This window comes from Ahaetulla prasina, chromosome 2 (assembly GCF_028640845.1).
Source record: "Ahaetulla prasina isolate Xishuangbanna chromosome 2, ASM2864084v1, whole genome shotgun sequence".
NCBI lineage: Eukaryota > Metazoa > Chordata > Lepidosauria > Squamata > Colubridae > Ahaetulla > Ahaetulla prasina.
In genome coordinates, this window is record NC_080540.1 from 182,092,106 (window position 1) to 182,114,740 (window position 22,635).

A 22,635-nucleotide genomic window follows, 5' to 3' on the forward strand; every position below is an offset into this window, starting at 1 on the left:
CCTCCCAGTGAATTAAAATCCTGTAGGGTAGCAGGAAGAGCAGACATCTCTGTGAAGCATAGATATTGTGTCAGAGAGCAAGTCACTGACAGTAGTGGGATTTGAATTTATGCTTCATGGATCCAGTTCTGGGATCTGTTTACTTATGCCTAAACCGAGCTTATCACCGACAATCAGTACATTTACTTTGAAATGTGTGGAACTGTAAGCATCCTCTATGAAAGCAAATGGAAAGGTAGAAGATGAGAGAGAGGAAAGAGAGAAATTATGGTAGCAGTCTATTGCTCAGAGAGGTAAAATTGGCTACTCTGACTCTTTTTGGCAGCAAACCCTTGAGTAGTTATTCACTGGATCATCTCATAAGCAAGGTGTGGGGAGGGGACAGGCAAGGATTGTTTGCAGTCCATTTGGAGGGGAATGGAGAGGAGATATCTGGGATCATTTGAATAGGTGGCTGTATATTTCATAGACCAGCTTGGAATTGTGCCCTGGCATCGGTCTGCATTATATTTGCCAGTGATTGATGGCTCCCAATAATGGAGTGGAAGACAGTTGTGTAGGGATGGAATTGAGGCCGCTGTCAACCTGGCAAGGCAACGCAGGGCAGTTTGTGGCCAATTACGTGTTTCTGTGGTCTTCAGAAAGAAATTGATTGATTCCTCAGGAGACCTTAGGCCAACATAGTGCCCTCCAGGTGACTTGAACCTTCAAAACCTGCTGACTGGGAATTTGGGGAATTGTAGGCACAGCACATCTGAAGAGTGCAAGTTAGTGAAGATGATTATGACTTAATCTTTGCAGTATTTTGAGACCTGGTCTAACCTTTTGTCTCAACCAATCTGACATGTTATCTTTCTAGTTTGAATTCTAGGGTGTTTGAGGGACAATAAGACAGTAGCAGAAGATCTTTTATGATTTGTCCTAAATTAGGAATGTTTAATTATATATTTATAATAGGATTTATGTCCAAATCCAGTTCAGCTGAGTCCATACAGACAAGTTTTCACAGTATTTTAATTGCTATTTGATGCTTTGATTTCACTGAAAATCAGAGCAGAATTAAAACTATTTTAAGGAAATGTTCAATGTGGGGAACTCCAACTGCAGTTTCATGTATAAAAACCATACAGAAATTCATCATTTTGGTAAGAATTATTTTATTTTAGTAGAAATCTAACAATTGGTAGGGTAAGGTTAAAAACATGAATGTAACAAGTGTGCGTTTGCATTCGTGTGTATCCTTCAGTACCATACAGTTCCTAATCAACTGTATTTTTAATGGAAAATATGAGTTATTTTCTGATTAATCTTTGCATTTTCTTTAGTATAAAACAAATCAATGCTTTGGCAGAGAGACTGTGTTGAGACATCAACCTTTCCTTTATTAGACATCTCCCAGATATATTGAATACAAATGGTTGCGCTTATGAGTAATTCTGGAAGTCCATATGTAGAGGATGTGGCTTTGAGAAGTGTACTGCTCTTTGGCTGGAATTATATCCAAGGCTTGGTTCTATATCATTTTGATATCATAGATGTTTTCTAGTAACCTGATTAGTGGGGTTGAAGTGCACCTTCTTCAGAAAAAAAATTGCTAAGTAGAAGGGCATGTAGAACATAAAGGGTAAACATGAATATGGCAAAGACCAACTCTGATTAATTGGATGTTTACCACAGCTTTTTTTAATTAATTGTCATTTTGATGAACAAAATTCATTTGTTGCTTTGAAGACTTGGAATTCATATTCATTTAATTTCCCTCTCCTTCTCTAATAAAGATTACCTTCACCCATATGTGGTTTTACTTTTCTTTGCAAATGGACTCCAGACGCAGCAGATTTGATAAGACTCCAGTATCTGTAGAGTGACTATTCACAGAAAGAATGAAGAATTCAGAGAGAGATCTGTTGTCCTACTAGTGATCTTGGAGTGAACGTGTTTTTGAGATGCATTGCCTAAACAGATTCAAGTCCAGTCCTTTTAGCGCTTATCTCTTTTCCATGCCATTTCCTTCAATCCTGTGGTGACAGATGGATGGGAGCAGCTTAGAATAAGTTCCTTGTGGCTCTACCGGCGGTGGGAGGCTTGAATTAAAGATAAAGCATCCTCCCCAAAAGATTTGTAACAGCAGCAAAAAGCTAAATAAATAAAGGAATGGGAAGCCGGCAAGGCTGCAGTGACTGTAGAAACAGCAGTGGGATGTGGGACTTGGCAGTGACAAGCATCTGCTGCTGTGTGAACAACTAGACTGCCTGCCACGTGGATGAATAGCAAGGGCTGTGAAACTAGAGAGAGAGCCAGGGCAGCTGAGGTACATAGCATGCTCTCTTGGACAGGGCTGGGATCTTGTTGAATATTTGATGTGTGAGAAAAATATAATTATTTATTTATTTAAAATTGATTTAAAATTATTCATTTAAAATATTTATATATCCGTCCTTTTATATCACACTCTGGGCAGCTCCCAATAAAAAACAGCACAATACATATATCTATTAAAACCATAAAAGTTAAAAACCAAAGTTATATTTCCAACATTCTTACTAAATCTTGTCATCCGCCTGATCCTATTCTGGTGCTGGGAGGAGAAGCCATGTCTTCAGTGCTTTTCAGAAGGCTAGAAGGGTGGAGGCCTGCAGAACCTTAGAGGGAAGAGTGATCCATAGGGCAGCCCCTGCCGTGGAAAAGGCACGCTTCCTAGATTTCCTAAGAGCGCAATGGAGAACCTATGGCACGCATGCCAGAGGTAGCTCACAGAGCCCTCTCTGCTGGCATGCATACGTTGCCCCAGGTCAGATCTCCATAGCATTTCTTTCATGAGGTTCTGTTTCCCTGCAAACAAAACAGAAGCTCATGAAAGAAGAAGATCTTACTTCTTGCTGCGTTGCTGGTGTTGGGATGCCGGCCAGCTGGTCTTCGGGTCTCTGTGGGCATGCGTGCATTCGCGCATGCATGCGCCTTTCAGTTTGCGCATGTGCACACTTGCGGTTTGGGCACTTGGTGTCTAAAAGGTTTGCCATCACTGCCCTAAGATGTCAATGTTTAAGGTAAAGTACTAGGAGTTTGCCCACCTGTCTGTTCTGGTAGGATAGATAGATATCCTTAGGGAAACCCAGACTTGCAGATAACCTGACCCATGGGGCATTGAAGGTAATAATAGCATCTTGAATTGCATCTGAAAAGTAACTGGGAGCCAGTGTAACTTGCACAACAGAGGTGTTCTTTGGGTAAATGTAGGGGCGTGTATCACTGAGCTCACTGCCATACTCTAAATTAGTTGTAGCTTCCAGTGAGCTCCAGGGGCAGACAGTGCATTACAGTAATCCAAACAGGAGTGACCAAGGTATGAGTGACTGTGAGCAAGCCCTCCTGGTTCAGGAAAGGGTGCAATTGGCACAGTAGATGCATTTGTGCAAAGGCCTCCCTAGCCACAGATGCCACCTGCTCTTCAAACTACAGCAATGAGTGTAGGAGGATTCCCAAATTGCACGCCAAATTAGTCCAAGGAAATTCCACCCCGTGCAGAGTCAGAGGTGAAACATCATTTGTGCCTAGGGAGGCAAAAGCCCACAGCTACTCCGTTTTCCTATGGTTGAGTTGAAGCCAATTCCTCCTCATCCATACACTTATGGCCTCCAGGCACTCAGCCAGCATCTTCATAGCATCACTTATCCAGTTAAGAGTGGAGATATATAATTGGGTATCATAAGGCCATGACATTGGATGACCTTCATCAGTGCTTTTATGTAGATGTTAAAAAGAAGAGGCAAGGCTCAAGCCCTGGGCATCCCATATTGCAGGGTCCTAGGGCTTGATCTCTCCCCTCCCTTCCCAACACTGACTGGAACCAGCCGTGGAGGAAGGAGGAGAATTGTGTCAATTTTAACAGATTGTTGGAAGGGACTTTGTAGGCTATCTAGTCCAATCCCCTGCCCAAGCAGGAGACCCTACGCCATTTCTGATAGATGGCAGTCCAATTTCTTCATGAAAGTCTCAAGTGATGAAGCTCCCACAACTTCTGAAGTCAAACTGTTCCATTGGTTGATTACTCTCACTGTCAGAAAATTTCTCCTTTTTCTAGGTTGAATCTCTCCTTGATCAGTTTCCATCCATTATTCCTTGTCTGGCCTTCAGGCGCTTTGGAAAACAAGTTGACCCCCTCCTCTCTGTGGCAGCCCCTCAAGTATTGGAACACTTCTATCCTGTTTCCCCGGTCCTTCTCTTCACTAGACTAGCCATGCCCAGTTCCTCATATGTTTTTGCCTCCAGTCCTCTAATCATCTTTGTTGCTCTTCTCTGCACTGTTTCTAGAGTCTCAACATCTTTTTTATAGTGTGGTGACCAAAACTGGATGCAGTACTTTAGCTGTGTATTACTAAAGCTTTATAGAGTGGTATTACTCCCTCACTTGATCATGATTGTATCCCCCTGTTAATGCAATTTAGGATTGAATTGATTTTTTGGCTGCCACCGCACACTGTTGGCTCATATTTAATTGGTTGTCTACTAAGACTTCAAGATCCCTCTCACAGTTACTGCTATTAAGGCTGGTTTCACCCAGTCTATAAGTGTACTTTTGGTTTCTTTTGCCTAAATGTAAGAATTTACTTTTCTCTACATTGAATTTCATTTTGTTAGAGAGGGCCCAGTGTTCAAGTCTGTCAAGACCCATCTGGATCTTGAGCCTATCATCTAGGGCGGGGATGTCAAACTCGATTTTATTGAGGGCTGCATCAGGCTTGTGTTTGACCTTGGAGGGCTGGAGTGGGCATGGCCAGGGTGGGCAGGGCTAGCTCGATGTCACTCGTTTCAGGTGTGCCTGTAGTGGCCCAAGCGCTCTGCCAGCAAAAACGGGCTCCCAAGATCCATTTTTGGCTGCAACAGGCCCCTGCAGCCTCTGGCAATGAAAACAGAACTCTGAAGGGCCACATATGGCCCTTCCAAGCTCCATTTTCACTAGCAGAGACACTGCTGGCCAGTCCTTTGCTGTTTCCCTGTGGGCCAGATCTAAGCACCCCACAGGCCAGATCCGGGCCCTGGGCTTTGAGTTTGATACCCCTGATCTAGGGTATTGGCTATTCCTGCCAACTTAGTATCATCTGCAAATATGGTAAGTTCCCCTTCTATTCCCTCATCTAAGTTGTTTATGAGGATATTGAAGAGGAGACTCTATAACACAATGCCTCCCATTCCCAGCTCTCAGAGAATGATACTATGGTCCAAGGTATCAAAAGCTGCTGAGTGGTCCAGGAGAAACAGAACGGTAGCATCATCAAAACTCCCAAGTCTTACAAAAGTCATCAACAACTGTGACTGTACATTCACTGTTTCAGTCACAGCCACTGTTTCAATGCTGTGCCGTGGCCTGAACCCAGGCTGTGAAAAGGATCCAAATAATCTGCTTCATCCAGGGCCCTTTACAGAGGTTTGCTATGTCATGGCTTTCTTTCTTACCAGCTAGCCCAGTCTAGAAGAAAGGGTAAAGACTACAAACTCATTTCTAACAAGCAAAGTAAAGATAGATACCTCAAATTATGTACCATATCAATATCAGGTCCACAGCAGAGCCTCAAATCCCTCAAATGGACTTATTCACTCATCCTCCCACTGCATTTTAGCTAAGAATTCTCAAAGGGGACGTAGACAGAATATTTACCTTTTGATGTTCCAAAATACCGGTATACTGCACATTCTAGAGCACAGGAGAAGACATGTGGAAATGTTTACTCAGCAAGAACTGTTGCCAAAGCTCTGTGGATATACGCAAAGGAATTTTCATGGTAGTTGGGCGGCCTAGAAATTTGGAAAATAAACAAGCAACTCTTTCTCTGCCTATCTCTCACTTTTTGGGTAAATTAGTAGACAAGTTGTGCTATCTACTAATCTACCACCACTTGCTCAGTTGCCAATATGACGTTTTGTCTCCAAACTTATTTTCTATCTAATGTAAAATGTAGTATGTAGAAATGAATAGAAATGTAGAATGCATATGTTATTCTTTTTTAAGGAGTGAATAGTCCCTCCCATAATACTTAAGTTCTTGTTTCCTCCATAATGAATATGTAACCAGCAGAGGATGTATTCTTCCAATTATCATACAGGAAATCTGATTGTAAAGTAGCAACTCATGTTTCTCACCAAATAGCCTTACCCTAAATGCAGTGGTGGGATTCAGCCAGTTCGCACCACTTCGGGAGAACCGGTTGTTAACTTTCTGAGCCGTTTGGCAAACTGGTTGTTGGAAGAAATCATTAGAGCAGAGAACCAGTTGTTAAATTACTTGAATCCCACCACTGCCTAAATGGCACAAAATGCAAGAACTAGCCCAATGTGTAGTAGTGTACTGTGAAAAATTAGATGTGATCAAATTAAAGGATAGGTAAATCAACTATATTAAGTCTACATTTACAGTAAGAGCTAATGCATAAAATTGGCAAAACCAATGAATCTTGCGATATCTCAAGGTCAAAAAAACTTCATTGTAGTTTAATCTCATCCAGTAAACTTTATACTAGAAAAAGCTCTGAACTTTTAAGCCACTAAACTTTTGATTTTGTTGAATTTTCTGCAAGGCTAATCACAGTAGATGAACATCTTCTGAAATCAAACAACTTAAACCAGTTAATTCAAGGAGTAGCTAGCTCATGTGTTCAACTTGTATTGAAGAATGGAAATTAAAAAGCTCACATGACTACTGCCCACATTAGATAAAACAGTAACACAGTATAGAAAACAATAGCAATTGCACATATAAAAAAACACCGTTGCAATTAGCCAGTCAAGCTGCATGATTTTTATTTTTACTTTGGCAAACTTTCATACCCTTTAGTGTGTTATGCACTGATTACTTCTCAGTATTATTGAAACAGTCTATATGAATGTCTTTGATTGTCTGAGCAATGCTTGAGGGTTCAACATTTTCTCTCCTCCTGTTTAACATTTAAAACAGTGATTGTTAACATTTAACAGTGAAACCACTGAGGGACCCCATCCATTGGTTTGGAGCATAATATAAACAATATGCTAATAGTATCTAGTTATGCATCCCAACCTTGGACCAGCCAACTGATGCTATCAATATGCTGTTCCATTATTATAGGAGCCTTGATGGCACAGTGGTTAGAATGCAGTATTGCAGATAAACTCTGCCCACAGCATGGAGTTTGATCCCGACAGGCTCAAGGTTGACTCAGCCTTCCATCCTTCTGAAGTCAGTAAAATGAGGACCCAGATCGTTGTGGGCAATATGCTGACATTTGTAAACCTCTCAGAGAATGCTGTAAAGCACTATGGGATGGTGTATATGTCTAAGTGCTATTACTACTATATAGAGGCTATGTTATGGATGGAAAAGTATAGTCTTAAGTTCAATTCTTTCAAAATCAAGTAGCTCTGGATTTTTGAGGCCCCCCCCCCAGTTCTGGGTACTCTCCATCTTTAGTCTTGGATGCGGTTGCACTTCCCCAATCAAAAGTAGAACAATCTTTGAGCAGAGCTGTAAGTCCAAGATGACCTTTTATCCATTATTTTATGATGTGCCATTTGTGCTCATTCTTAGATTAGGAGGCCGACCAGGCAGTCATATACGGCCTTGTGGTCAATCCTGTGGTTGGACTATTGCAAAGTGCTCTGCATAAGGCTGCTCTTGAAAGCCATTTGAAGGTGATTGCTGGTCCAGATTGCAGTGCTATGAGCTGTGTTGGGCATGCCTCATATACACATTCTACATGAACCTCTGCTCCATAAGCTACACTGGCTGCCAGTGGGCTTCTAGGTACCATCCCAGTAGTTGGTCATCATTTTAAAGCTCTTCATGGCATAAGGCCAATTTACCTAAGAAACCATCCTATGGTTTCTGCCCATCCAGTGATATCAGCAGAGTCAGTGTGCTTGAGGTCCCCTCACTCAAACAATGTGTTCATCAGGATTGAAGAAGCATGCCTTCTTCGTTATAGCACCTCTGGAATCATACTTCTCTCTCCAGAAATCCATGTCAACACACCAGAAATTCTAGAAAGATTAAAAAATGTGGGAGTTCTCCTAGGGTTAGGGTAGAGGGGTGATAGTGGTGGTGATGTTTTTGTTGGAGAGTGTGTTTGGCCAGATGCAAGGGACTTGTTTGCTGTTTTTCTTATTTGAAATAAACTGCCCAGAGTCATTTTGGAATCAGGTGGCATCTAAATTTCTAATTAGCATGACTATTCAAACAATAATGATCTGTTAGAGGTTCTCTAAGGGCCATTCTCCACTGCTGAGTTGTAGTGCTTACTACCAACCTTGAGTTGGGAGAAAACTTTACTGGCATAAAATGGCTGTCTCCTTTGCAGAGCCATTACTTTTGTTTCAAGCCACAGTGGTTCCCTGACTTCCCTCCAAGGTAATATGTGACAAAGCCCAACAGTTTTACCCTTCTTGAAGTGGTCCAGGATGGGGCCAGAATAAGAATTTTTAACAGGGTTAAAGCTAAGGATATCCTTGGATTGACAAACTAGTTTGCATTTGTGGTGCTTGCTAGGGAAGAACACTAGTGTGGTTTCAGTATAGTGGTCTTTAATTATATTACGGTTTTATTGCAGGCTTTCACATGATGTCAGCAGTATAGAAGTTGGTAATAAAATACATTTATTCTCTACCCTGCTTCAGGTACAATACAGGTAGTCCTTGATTAACAATCTTTTGAGTTTATGATGGCACTGAAACAAGATTTATAGCTGATCCTTAAAGTTGTGCCCATTGCAGCATGTGGTTGCGATTCGGGTGCTTGCAATGGCTTGCAATTACAATGGCTGCAGCGATTCGTGGTCACACGTTTGCTGTTTGTGATCTTCACACTGGCAAAGTCAGTGGGGAACCTGGTGGGAGGTTGCATTATGGCAATCATGTGATGTCATTCCCAACAGCCATGCAGGATTCAAATAATGGATTATGGAAACTGCAGACTGCTGTAAACCTGTTGTGAGTCAGGGCAGTCATATGATATCACATTTTACAACTGTGTGGCTTGGTGATGGAGTTTTTAATCCCAATTATGATCATTAACTGAGGACTTGTCAGGTGCAAGTCATCTTGGAGGGAGGGGGTGGGAGGGAGGGAGGGGGAGGGAGGGAGGGGGAGGGAGGGAGGGAGAGAGAACACAAAATGCTTTGCCTTTGCAGAACACTGGTCACTTCCTCTGCAGGTTGATCTGGGTCTTTGCCATTGGCCTTGACTTAATGACCTAGCAGGTATAAGGGAGATTTATTTGAAAGAATTAGATTCGTCTGCTCTCCAGAGCTTGAATGGGTCAGGAACTGGAGGGAAAGGGTTAGGGTTAGAGTCCTGCCCAGCACCTCCCTAAACTTGTCAATCGATCTTTCTAAAAATATCATGAATGAGTCATGGCTGAAGAAGCACGAAAGATTTATTCACACAAAAATTGGTTGTTGTAAGGAGGAAAGCACTATTCTAACACGTACCATGTACCATGTAATGGTATCAATATAATGGTAATTAGATAAAGACAACCTCATGAAATGCAGAGAAAAAGAGAGGCTATTGGAATATATTTGTGCTGTTGTTGGACACCCTGTGTAAGACTCACTAGCTATTTACTATATTTGGTCTAAGGCTTTTGGCTTGCCTGGGCCACATTGAGTGTGTATGCATAAACAATGTTAAAAGTTTGCAATCTTGTGGGACCACATTACTAGCTATCCAGGGCCTCATGCAATTTGCAAACTGTGGATTGGATGTGCCTGGTCTAGATTGTTTTTAAACACAAATTGGTATTGTCATTATTTTGAATTTTTCACTTGCAGCTTCAGCGTGAAAGAAAAGATTTCAATAGGTGTGGCAAGGCTCACTTCAATCCTGTAAAAATGTCAAGATTAAGGAGACAATCCTGTGCATGATTGCACAGATCACAGTTATAGATTGCATGTAAGAACAGCATAGCTTTGATGATGGTTAATTTATATGTAACATAACCCAGAATTAGATGTGCTCTAGAGCAGGGGTCCCCAACCCCCAGTCCATGGACTGGCACTGGTTCATAGCGGGCCATGCAAACAAGCAAAGCCCCATCTGTAGGATGCAGGCAGCACGTGCAACCACACCCCCTCCAGTCCCCTGAAAAACCTCTTTCCAAGGAACGGTCCCTGGTGCCCAAAAGGTTGGAGGCCGCTGCTCTAGAGGAATAATGCAAATATTATCTGAAGGTCAGTTGTTTTTCTTATGCAGTTTCTGTCCACCCTGAACAGAACTGGATTGAAAACACCAACCCCTAAGGGCAGGAGAAGGCCTATATGCCAGGGCTTTGTACCCAATAAGAAGTATAAGCCAGTCCTAGGGTCTTAAATGGAATTATGTTGGTGCCTTTGAATCAGTCTTGACTCTTAAGGACTGCCTGGAAAAGTCCCTGCCCTTGGTAAGATTTCAGAAGTGGTTTAGCTTCACCTTCTTCCTAGAGCTGAGAATAACTGGCCCAAGGTCACCCAGTTGGCTTTGTGCCAAAGGCAGGACTAGCTCTCATAGTCTCCTGGTTTCTGGCCTATTGCCTTAGCTACTAAACCATTGGCCCTCTTCAATGGTTTACTTCTGCAATCCATATTGATGCTGGAGAGTGAAGCACTCCACCACCTTACCCACCCAGCCCCAACTACACCAAGAGGCAGATACATGATGTCAAAGCCTCCTTTCATAGATATCTCTACACTGGCTCCCGAGGGCTAAACTGATTTTGCTGCCATTCTTGGTCAGAGGCGGAAAGGACTGTCAAACATAATGGGATCCTCAAGTCCAATCAGAGGGGAAATCCTGATAGTTCAAGTGGTATAAAAGCAATACAGGGTTCAGGGCCAGGTACTTTCTGAAACTTTGTATATGTGGTGTGGTGTGTGTGTGTCTTCTGCTATTTCTTCTTTTGGTTCTGCTCCTGTTAAGATCCTCGGTGAAAAGGCCTGCTGTAAGTGAACCTGGAGCCCATCTGCTAAGACAGCAGGAGGCTCAGTGAAGCCAAACAAGTGGCCTTCTTCGATTTTAGGATGGCAATCGGCAAGCCAGCCTCTGAAGAGACTTAGTTCAAATCGAAGGCAAACAGAAAAAGCTCCCTCTTCGATCTTGGCACATTGATTGCGATTCTGAAGAAGGTCGAGATAGATCAGGATTGGTGGCGTTGCCAGGCCTTTCCTTCTTCCCCAACACCCCACCTTTAAAATGAAGCGGAAGGGAGGAAAGAAAACCACCCCGAACTCCAACCTGCACTTTTGAACCTGAAATGGCAGAACAGCCTCTTCCCCTCCTCTCCGCGGCAAATACGCTGGCGGACAAAGGAGGCCCTTGAAGCTGGCTTTTCCCTAGGTGAAGCCTCGCTCCGTCCCGGTACTGTAATTCCAGCCGCTCTGCTCCCGCCCAAGGATCTGCTGCAGGGGTTGCGGAGGGGAGTCGCCTGCGGCTGGCGAGGCGGTTGGGGGGACCCGAGGTTTTCTAGGGAAAGGCTTGCAGAAGCAGTCGCTTTCCCCTGCCGACGCAGACCTCTTCCGACGTGATCGCTGCCGGCACAGTCGGGCTTCCTTTCTCTGCACTAACTCAGGCTTGGAGGAAAGGCCAGGCCACAGCCTTCGGGCGTCCCACTTTGACATACGAAGCTGCTGCGGGGCCTTCGAGCGAGAACTGGCCAGAACCGGGCGACAGTTCAACCCGACAGCAAAAGCATTGCGGTGGCTTGGTTGCCTTTTTCAAACCTAGAGCCAGTGAGACTCAGGATCTTGAAATTGTCTTCTCTGCCCAATATCCACGCGCGTCTCCTAGCTCGCTTTATAACAACCCCGATGTAGGCACGGTTTCAGGGCCTTCGAAGGAGCGGATTTTTTTCCTGAGTTCTCCAGTTTCGCCTGGGACTGACTTCGGTTCGGAGACTGGAAGAATGGCGGGCACATTCCATCCCAGATCCTCACCAGACAAGCCGTCCTCGAAATTTAGGAAAGGGGTTTTCCTTCATGTAGCCCAGGCTGCAGGAAAGTGGGGGGGGGGGACAGGAACGGGACGGGGAACATGCGGGTTGGGGGTCTGCCCGTCCCTTGGAATGTAATACAGAGCGCGAGTGACTTTCAGCACAAACTGACTGGCATCACCTTCGCCCCACTGATGTATGGGGTGGCATTTGGATGCCCAGTGAAAATCAATACCTTAAATCGGGCTAGTGCCTCAAGCTTCTACCGGCGGTGCCTTGTTCTTCCTCCCCCTTTTTAAAATGCGTCCGTTAGCCTCCCTCACCGGCCCCCCCGCTAGCTCAGAATTCCCCACCAAGGGAAGAGGTGGTGTGTGTGAGTGCGTGCATGCGTGGGGAGAGATTCTAGCTAGAAGGCATTCTTCGTCTTTGGAGATTATTAATATCGGCTTCAAAGGAATCTAAAACTTGCTAGCAAGCGAGAAGAGTTTCTGAATGCTTTGTGTGTGTGTGTGTGTGTGCGTGCGTGCATGGGTGGGAGGGGGATGAGTGGGAGGGAGCTCAAAGGCTGAACATTTTTTTTCAAGGCAAAAGTGTTCTCCGTTCCAAACTTTGTCTAAACTTTCACTTTCAGAGCTCCAAGGCGGGGTTACAGACCAGCATGGAGTAGAGGCACCGCGAGAAGGAGCCACAGCAGCCCGAGTTATGCAGCTGCTCGCCTTGTGAACACAATCCCGCAAAAGCAAAGTCCAAAAGTAACCATGTACTCCCCGTACTGCCTGACCCAGGTAACAACTTGTTGAGCTCGGCAATGGCCTGGCGGGGGAGGGCAGCGGCGGCGGGGGGCGCGGGGAGGGGGTGAGCGCGCCTTTCCTGCGGGGTTGTTCCCTTACGGGGCAGACTCAAAACTCTTTTGTTGTTTCTGTTTGTGTTTTGCTTTGCTTTTTATCTCGCCCTCGCTCTCTCTTTTCCTCCCCCCCCCTCTTTTTTCCTTTGCCTTCTGAGTGCGCTCGCTCGCTCGTTTATTTGTCCTGTGTTGTTGCTGCTGCCGTTGCCGCCGCTGCCAGTCTTGCCTCTGCCGCTGGTTTGAGGGTTATTTCTGTCGCCTTGCGTGGTTTTGCTGGGGAAGAAAGAATTCCTCGCGTCTTTCCCTCTGCAGAGAGCAGGGAGAGGGAGGGAAGTTAGGGGGGAGAGAGGGAGAGAGAGTATAGGGAGTGGTGGCATCTTTCCAAGCTCTTTGTTATATTCACTGCACACGGGTTTAGGAGATCAGAAAATGGCGCTTCCCCCAAATTTATTTTAAAAAAATTAACGGCGGGGGTGGGGTGGGGGGTGAAGAAGAGATAGTAGAAAACTAGGCTGAGTTTACCGGTGGCGCGGCTGAGACTATGGCTGGAGAGATGGGGGTGGGAGAGATAAAGCCGGGGGTGTTGCATTGAGGGGGAGATGGGTGGGGGTATTTTGACGGGCTGGCAAAGTTTCTAAAGTTCAGGAACAGTTTTAACGTTTGCTTCTTTCCGCTCTTGTAGAACTGAAGTTGCACATCACTGGTTATCCTGGGTGGGCACCGGGTCTTCTGGGGAAAGGAAAGGGATTAAGGAAAGGAGGGGGGCACTTTGCGCTGGGAGGGGATTCCAGCCAAAGGCGGTGCGCTACCCGGGATAATATTTTTGGCGAGGTTGGTTTTAGCCTCAGTCTTAAAGTGGTTCTCTCCCCTTTTTTGCCTCCCCTCCAGAGCCTGTCTGATGAAAGTCAGATACTTTTCACAATAAACGTTATTTTTTTTCTATTTTAAAATAATGGCTTCTTTCCACCACAGCTTCTAGGACAGCCTCAGGTAGACAACGGGGTTTCTTTTTGCATATAAGTTTGGTACGTTTGTATATATTTAAAAAATTGGCGCCTTTTCAGATCTAAAGTAGGAGCAGCCAGACACCCCCATTTGAAGCGGGGGGCCTCATTTTGGGAACCCTCCCTGGTTTTTGCCCTGCGTGGTCTCGGGCCTGGCGGCGGAGTAGGGTTTCTGCCTTTCTACATAAAGCAAAAAAGGTGGATTCGAGGCAACCAAGTACTCTAACCTTCCGCCGAGGTCAGAGTTTCCGCAGGGACTTGCGGAGCGCTGTGGAGCTCTCTGCGCTTGGGAGAGGGCAAGGTTGGGTACCTGTGGCGAGAAATAAATCTCTGTCGAACATTGTTATAATTCGGATATAAAGGTGGCGCCAACACATTTACTGGCTGGGGTGCACTAAGACACAGTGTGAAGACAGGATCTGCAGGGGCAGGGAAGAGTTCAAACGATAAAGAAACCGTATAGCTCCGAGACTCCGAACATTTTAGAGTCGCCTCCCCATTTCCACTCTCCAACGTCCCCGGAATTGGATCGGACCAGCTGAGTATGACGCTGCTTGCCGACCAGTTGGCCCAATTTTTGTGACCACTTTTCCCCGTCAGCCGGCACGGCCTGCCCTCCACAATTCCCTCTTTTCTGTCGGCAACTACGAGGTTGTTTTCTGGGTTCCTTCTCCGCGGGGATTTTGGCAGATAATGGATAGGTGGTGGGGCGCGGGAGGAAGCAGGCGGGGAGACGCGTCAGGGGCCACAGCGCCTCTTTGCGCGCAACGTGCCTGGTTCCTCGAAAGGCGAGAGGAAAAAGGCGGGCACCGCGGAGGTTGTCTCCCGAGTGGGCAAAAAGTCAACTCCAAACGATCTTCTCAGGACGAGTGGAGCATGCTAGAATTGTTCTCCCTGCGCACACACACACACACACACCGGCCCTCTCTAGCTTCGCCAGCAACTGCAGGCTATTCACACATACATGGTTTGCCCCTTTTAAAATTAAAATGAAGAAGGGATTTTTTTTCAGCGCCTCAAACTGTCTCTGAAAATCCTGCCTGCTTATGAGGAAGGTATTAATGAGGGCACACGGGGCAAGAAGGAGTAGCCGTCCCCCTCCTCGCTTCTTCTTCTTTTTAGAAACGTGTGCCGGAGGGCGAGGTTGAAGCGTTAGGACAGTTGAAAGAATTGGTGCCCCCTTGGCTCTCCTGTCAGCGCCAGCCCCGGGCTGCCCGTCCAAGGTGGGGACCTGGACGCAGCTGTGCCGTGCGCGAGCTGCTGTGCTTGCGCGAGCTCTCGCGGGTGAGGGTGGGGAGCGGGAAAAGGATTTCCGCCCGTCTTTCCAGGGACCAAGACAGGGAGCCGCGTGAGTTAGGTGGCGGTCGCTGTGAAAGTTTACTTTTTCCTCTGCTGATTTTGTGATCAATTTGGTGAGGATGGCTGACAATCTCTCTTGCACAGAGAGAAGAAAAAATCAGTGTGATGAGTGAGGAAAAATATTGTTTCACTCTAACTGAATAGTGAAATGCAGGAGAATATCAGTTTTGAAAAGTGGAGCAGTTATTGTACCATTAAAGTTTCTTGGGATTTTAGCAGCAGTTGACATTTGTTGTTATAAGTATCTCTGTTCCTCGCAGCAGTTGTACTACAGATGAAGTATAGTTTTTAAAATTTTGTAAGCCTGAAATTTGACGGGCTGATTGTCAATGTTTGCGGTCTGTCAACGTTCTGCACATTGTGTTCATAATACACATATTTGAGTATATGTAATACATTCCCCATATTTCTATGTACCCACACATAGCATACACAGATTAATAAATATATACTGCAGAAATCTTTTTGTACTATTTTATACTTATTTATACAAACATTTTATGTTTGCCCTTTCAATTATAGAATATTTAACAGCACAAGTAATGCAGATTTTATTTGCTTTAGCCAAATATTTCTAATGGTAGATCTATTAGAACTAAACACTTTTTGGTGTTTTTCTGACGGATTTTTATTGTTGTTAGCTGCCCAAATTCAGCTGTATACACTGAATATAACAATCAAACAAATACAACTAAAGATAAAGGAATTCCTAAATTTCACATGAATTAGTATGTGAATAATAAAATACCATTTATAACAAATATTGTTAATATTGTCAAATAAGTTGGTATTTAAAAAGCTTGCAATATAGGAAATGAGTTAGAAGTTTATAATTGTCTTTATAGATTACTTTTTTAAAGTTTAAAAAATTATCTCTGCTGATAGACAGAGATACAGTCCTGAGCATCTAACTTTATAGTAATATGGCATATTCATATTTTTATTTCTAAACATCAGCTTGGCGTCTTTTATTCAGTTTATCAATTTGAGGGTTTTTTTAAAATGTGACAATTTTTGAGGATTTTTATTTTTTTAATAAACTATTATTAGTTTATTAAATAATTTGATATGGGCTTTCTTCTGTTTGGAATACTCAAGTTTTAAATACTATTTAGCTATAGTGTTTAAACATATATAAAACTCCTACACGGGAAAAACAATATTCTGGGAAGAAAGGTCTGAAAATCAATCACAGGTTAAAACCTTTTATCCTAATAGTTCTTAACTTAAGAGAATATACATATTTTTGGGGTAGACATAGCCTTTATATTGTGCTACTATATAAAGATGGTCAACATCAATAGATAAGAAAGTGCCTGCCTATACAGCTTGCAAAGTCAGTGCTCATGACAGGTTTCAGGGGGTGTTTTTGGAAACCTTATGTGGCTTGGTGTTCAATTCTTTGTTTTTGTCTTGCCTTTGGGTTGATGCCAAAGTAGAGTCTAGTTTCATTCCTGCTTCTGAGAAGGAAAACCTTGTGCTCTTGCAAAGAGTTGCCTTTTATTTGTATCTGGTGAATTGAACAAACCTGGCTTCATCTGTGGCAAATGCCCTCAGTAGATAACGGAAGCATTTTCCTCTTCACTCTTTGAACTAAATTATTTTGTTGATGCTACTATAATTCTTAGGCCTGGTACTCTGTTTCTGTAGCTTGGATTTGTGTTTACTATCCAAATTGCTTCTCCTCTTCTCCATCCTCCTGTGTGGCACCCACTTTTTCTGTTTAGTGTTCTATCAGTTTGCAGGACTCCAACCAGAACAGGTTAATATTAAGCTTGATCCGTTCCTCTCAGATTAAATATAATTCTATTTTATACTCAACAGGATCTGATTCTAATTCTGTTAAATGATAACTTTGGTTCCATAGTCTTGACTTGCCCTAGTGTCTCAGGCAACCAGTCTTATGTGGTGGTATTGCATACTAGGAGCCACTTCTTGAAGTTATCATCATTGTGGAAATGGTTCATTTATTCTGTGGTAAAATGCTGGACTCTGACACTTTCACTGTACTTGGTCATTAAACTTGCTCTTTTGTATTTTTTTAAGAAGACCATAGTCTGTTAAGGAAAAACAGTTGAAATTTTAGTTCTGTATGTATATCAGATTGCTAGGAACATCAAAGTAGGTTGTGGAGATAGGATCAACCATGGCATGTGTGTGTGTGTGTGTGTGTGTGTGTGTGTGTGTGTGTGTGTGTGTGTGTGTGTAGAGCAAGAATTTTACGGTTGGTGTGTATTTAGCAAAGGAATGTGAATGGGTAGGAATTGGGCCTGCATATTGTGCTTTTTAATAACATCTAAAATTATAATATGTGTTCTCTTATTTTCATTAAAAAAATCATCCTTGAACAGGGCTCAAGATCACCATTTTTTAAAATCAGAATGAGTAGTTGGGGAATTGGTCTGATAAGATATAGAATAGAATAGAATAGAATTTTTTTTATTGGCCAAGTGTGATTGGACACACAAGGAATTTGTCTTGGTGCATATGCTCTCAGTGTACATAAAAGAAAAGATACGTTCATCAAGGTACAACATTTACAACACAAATGATGGTCAATATATCAATATAAATCATAAGGATTGCCAGCAACAAAGTTATAGTCATACAGTCATAAGTGGAAAGAGATTGGTGATGGGAACAATGAGAAGATTAATAGTGCAGATTTAGTAAATAGTTTGACAGTGTTGAGGGAATTATTTGTTTAGCAGAGTGATGGCCTTCAGGAAAAAACTGTTCTTGTGTCTAGTTGTTCTGGTGTGCAGTGCTCTATAGCGTCGTTTTGAGGGTAGGAGTTGAAACAGTTTATGTCCAGGATGTGAGGGATCTGTAAATATTTTCACGGCCCTCTTCTTGATTCGTGCAGTATACAGGTCCTCAATGGAAGGCAGGTTGGTAGCAATTATTTTTTCTAATTATCCTCTGAAGTCTGTGTTATTACATGTCCTTGCTTATTTATGCTGCCTGTTGACCATGAAACTTTTTCTCTGTAACTACAACCTGCATAGATATAACAGTGGTTTGTGCAAATACTTGTTGAGTATTGTAATGGCAGAGTACTTGGCAACATGTTTACAGTTTGCAGGGTTAGCCCCAAATCACTGCCACTTAAAGCAGTTGCTGTAGACAGCCTGAAAGATATGCACAGATGATCTTCAAAACCTGCTTGCAGTTAATATTATGGCACATCTTTCTGATGGTATTTCAAGGTTTTGGCAATCTTAAGTATCATACAAGCTTATCTCACCACAGTATTGTAGAACTATCTGGATGGATGCTGGTCCACAAATATTTCATACTTAGGATAAAGGGTTTCAGAAATAATACTGGAAATTTTCAGCTAGTGTTCTTTGTCCTTTAACAATACTGACATCTCTGTGCAAGTTCCTAAAATGATCTGGGTATATATATTATATATTTTAAGTGTTATTTTATGTATGCATTCCTATTTTTATGCAGATATCAACAGATTAAAAATAAGGCACACATTGGTTGTATATATATAGGTAGTGTAAGAAACACACAATGTTATCTATGAATAACTGAAGCACATAAGAAATGTTTGTGAAATACAGAATCAGGTGGAAAGTTATATGCTTCAATCATAATGACCTTTTATATATATTTTCTTTGAATTGTATTTTATACATTTACACTGCAATTTTGTATCCATACCCCAAAATAAGTCCACTGAATTTTTGAGGATACATGCATAAAATTGCAGTGATAGTCATATTTGTAGTCTGCTTAATTTAAGCCCTTAGAAACCCAGTATATGTACCTACAAAATATATTGAAAAGTGTTCCAAATCAAACACGTAAAGCTAACATATACTGGCATTTGCTCACCACTATCTCCGTCACTGCTAAAAACTGACATACTGTAAAATTAACTCCTCTTTCTCTCTACCTGCCTCCCCAACTTTTAAAGTTTTGGGGGAAAAAGACACGATTTGTTTGCTAGCAAGGGACTTCAATACTGAAAACAAATGAGTTAATATTCTCCAGCTGATTACTTTCCTTGGTTCTTTTTCAAGAGACGCCTTGCAATATAAAAGTTTTAAGATTTTATGGCCTATTCATTTCTCAGGCTACCTATAGTTGAATATTAGAAAGGCCTTAATTAAGCTACTATTGAAAATATGAAAACATTTGGATCTTAAATTCCTGAAAATGCAGTTGTTGCTTTACTTTTGTAACTGCTGGATAGATTCTGGATGCTTTTATTCGCTTTTGCTTCTTGTATCTGGAAACCCTGCTTGAAAGAGCTCTGATCGATCACTTTTAAAACGCTTTTTACAGTTCAAGGCCATGTAATGTCCTGGTGGAGCCTGACCAAATGTAGAAAATGGTTGTATTGTAATCTGAAATGGAAATGTTTTCCTTTCTCCCAATTCCTTGGATGCCTTACATGTCTAAGGATAATTTTTATACTGTCTTGGTAGCCTATGAATTTTAGTCACTTGTGTAACTTCTCACAGAGAGTTTTATATATACATACATGCAAGAATAATTTTTGAATTTATGTTGTGGCTTATGAAGACTTTTCCCTTAGGGAGCATTGAAAGTATCAAGATGCACACAAATTTAAAGCAAAATAGAACAATATACTAAGCAGTAAAGAGTCTGAAATTAGGGAGCCTATTAATAAACATTTATACAGTGTTGAGACGAGCATTCAGGTGAGTTTACAAACAATTCATTAAGATATTTATAAACATTCACAGTTTGGGGATATCAATAGATAGTTAATTGTAAACTGTAAACAATTTCTTTTTATTTCAATGATCAACCATGGCTTCATAATTTTAGATAGATTTTCATTTTTGTATAATAAATTTCAGTAATTTCAAAGGAATATTTTTACAGAAAATTCTCTGTTTACATTTCTACCTCCATTGTTAAATATTTTGTCTTCGAAGTTTCTCTCCACCTGTATTTTCACTCTCAAAACTCAGCACCTGAAGTTTTGGAGGAGTTACATCTTTTGGGGTACACATAGCTAATAAATCAGTGTGCAGTTAACATTGCAGTGTACATGGCTCATGAACAATGTACATAATTGTACAATTTTTAGGAAATGTGAAATATTTTGAATACTCAGTAATATTAGTTTACAGTACTTGGGACCTTTATGACACAAACGAAGTTTGGTGCAAGCTGTGAGAGAAAAGCAAATGTGAAGGTCCAAAGAACCAGGGTTTTCTGGCTGTGCAGTTCCAATGTTGCCTATGACTCTTCTTGTACATACTACAATAAACCCTACTTGCTATATTTTTCATGGGTTTAATATAAACAAAAATTATCACAATTCATCCCCTACACAATTTGAAACATATTCAAAGTTTTAGTAGAATATCTCTAAATGAAGTAAGAGATGTGTACACAAAAAGCATCCATGCGCACTTAATATATCCGTGAAGTGAAAATTTATGGTGACATTTCCCCCTATTTTTATATAGCTATGCTATACCTAAAGGAACTATGTAAAAGTTGTGCATGATAGGGTTCCTATCTACTGCAGCCTTCTAAGTGGAGGATAAAAGAGTGCTAGAAAAACTGTTCATCTTTGTAGTTCTTTACATCCCTGTACTTTAACAGAAATTAACAGAATGACAGAGTTGGAAGGGACCTTGGAGGTCTTCTAGTCCAACCCCCTGCACAAGCAGGAGACCCTGTACCATTCTGGACAAATGGTTGTCCAATCTCTTCTTAAAAACCTCCCGTGATGGAGCACTCACAACTTCTAAAGGCAAGCTGTTCCATTGCTTGATTTTTTTCACTATTAAGAAATTTCTCCTTAGTTCTAGGTTGGTTGTTTCCTTGATTAGTTTCCATCTATTGCTTCTTGTCCAGTCTTCTGATGCTTTGGTACCAGGCATCTGTATATAAAACCTGACTATATGCTTGCTGTACACTTTTTTTTGGGTAAAGTATTGTGTCTCTGTCATGGTTGGTTGCAGGCCTGGTGCAATAAGGAACTTCATATGTATTTTTATGGATGGATCCTGTTTTTTAGAATAGCTTCCAAAAAATTGGTATTGGCTCTGGCAAGCAGAATGCTACTCCATATGCCTAAAACCTATGGATGGAGACTTGTTTACTCAAGCACTGATTCTCCAAATAACTCATTTATGCAGCATGAGGTCATATTCCCAAGTGTGTAGCAAATATGGCAAGAAGCTTTCTGCTTATCCCAGCCCCAAGTAATCTTCATTAAATCCACATCCTGTCAATTTGTTTAACTAACAATTTCTTGTGTCAAAGTGACAGTTTGGTTGAATATCATATTGTCTTCTTGACAATCCATGTTTCTATTATTCTCAAACTTCTCTTGTGTGTATTTTCTTTCTTTCCAACCTTTATTCCAAAAATAAAGTTTGGTGATCTTCAAGTCAGTAGTTTCTTGATTGCCTCAAGTTTTGAATCTCACAGTGATGGGGGAAGAAATAGAATGGCTTGCTCTCTTTCTACCCGTCTGTCTAAATTGTACCATACTGATGTTTGCCAAGAGAAAATGTGGCTGGATACATTGGGGAAGGAGGAAGCCATTCTTAAGTCTGCAGCCTTCATTCATTATTTATTACTTTTCCATATGCTGCCATCATCAGGGGGACGATGAACCCTCCTGTTTTAGGAGCTTCCGCCTCAATACCAAGGCAAGATATAAATCACGGCCTTGAAAGAGAGTGTATCTCCAAAATTCCTAATCCCTGTTTTACGTTATTGTAATTGTTGCTCTTTATTAGGTGACTTTTGATACAACAAAATACACAATGCTTCCTGACTCCCAGTGAGAAAGTTCAGGGCCTAAAATTAACAGCATAGCATTTGTGCACATGGGCTGGGGCAGTGATGGCTAACCTTTTCTGGACCGAGTGCCCAGAGCTCGCACACCCAAACCCCCAAAATACAACACGTGCATGGCCCTATCCCCTTGCATGCGCATGCACCCCCCGCACACGCCCTGCTGCCCCTCCCGCATGCACGCCCCCCACATGTGCCCCACCCCCACACATATGCTGCACAGAGCCAAAGACTAGCTGGCCAGCAGGTGGTGCGTGCGCATGCGTGACGGAGCTGAACAGGGGCAATGGCTCGCATGCCCACAGAGGGGGCGCTGCATGCCACCTCTGGCATGCGTGCCATAGGTTCACCATCACGGGGCTCGGGTATGTCTAATCTTAATATTTGGGTAACTGTGGAGAAGTTGTCTCTAGGATTTCAACTGATTTATTTCAGCTATCTGGGAGTTTGAGATCGATTTAATCTTGTATAAAGAAAGGGTTGTTTGTTTATTACAGCCACACAATCCCTTATATCTCCTGATTTAATTTTTTGGATCCTCAAAGTGTGACACTGTATGTGTCTGTGTGTCCATATATTGGAGAGCATTTAATGTGACTGAGAGTCTCTTAAGCAAGCTGGCCAGAAAAAGAAAGTGGGGAGGGAGAATTGGCATAATAAAAATATAATAACTTTAGAGAACACAATAATAC

At 42.3% G+C, this 22,635-nt stretch overlaps 1 protein-coding gene across 9 annotated transcripts in view; it reads left to right on the plus strand.

Moving 5' to 3' along the window:
- The window catches only part of NFIX (nuclear factor I X), a 280,610-nt gene that overhangs the window by 26,314 nt on the left and 231,661 nt on the right, over positions 1–22,635 (plus strand). For all 9 annotated transcript variants that reach the window (XM_058168384.1, XM_058168379.1, XM_058168380.1 and 6 more), the window contains one exon: positions 12,561–12,714. In XM_058168384.1, coding sequence (XP_058024367.1) covers positions 12,688–12,714 — 27 coding nt within the window. In that variant the 5' untranslated portion in view covers positions 12,561–12,687. Of the gene's footprint in view, positions 1–12,560; positions 12,715–22,635 lie in introns of those variants that run through there.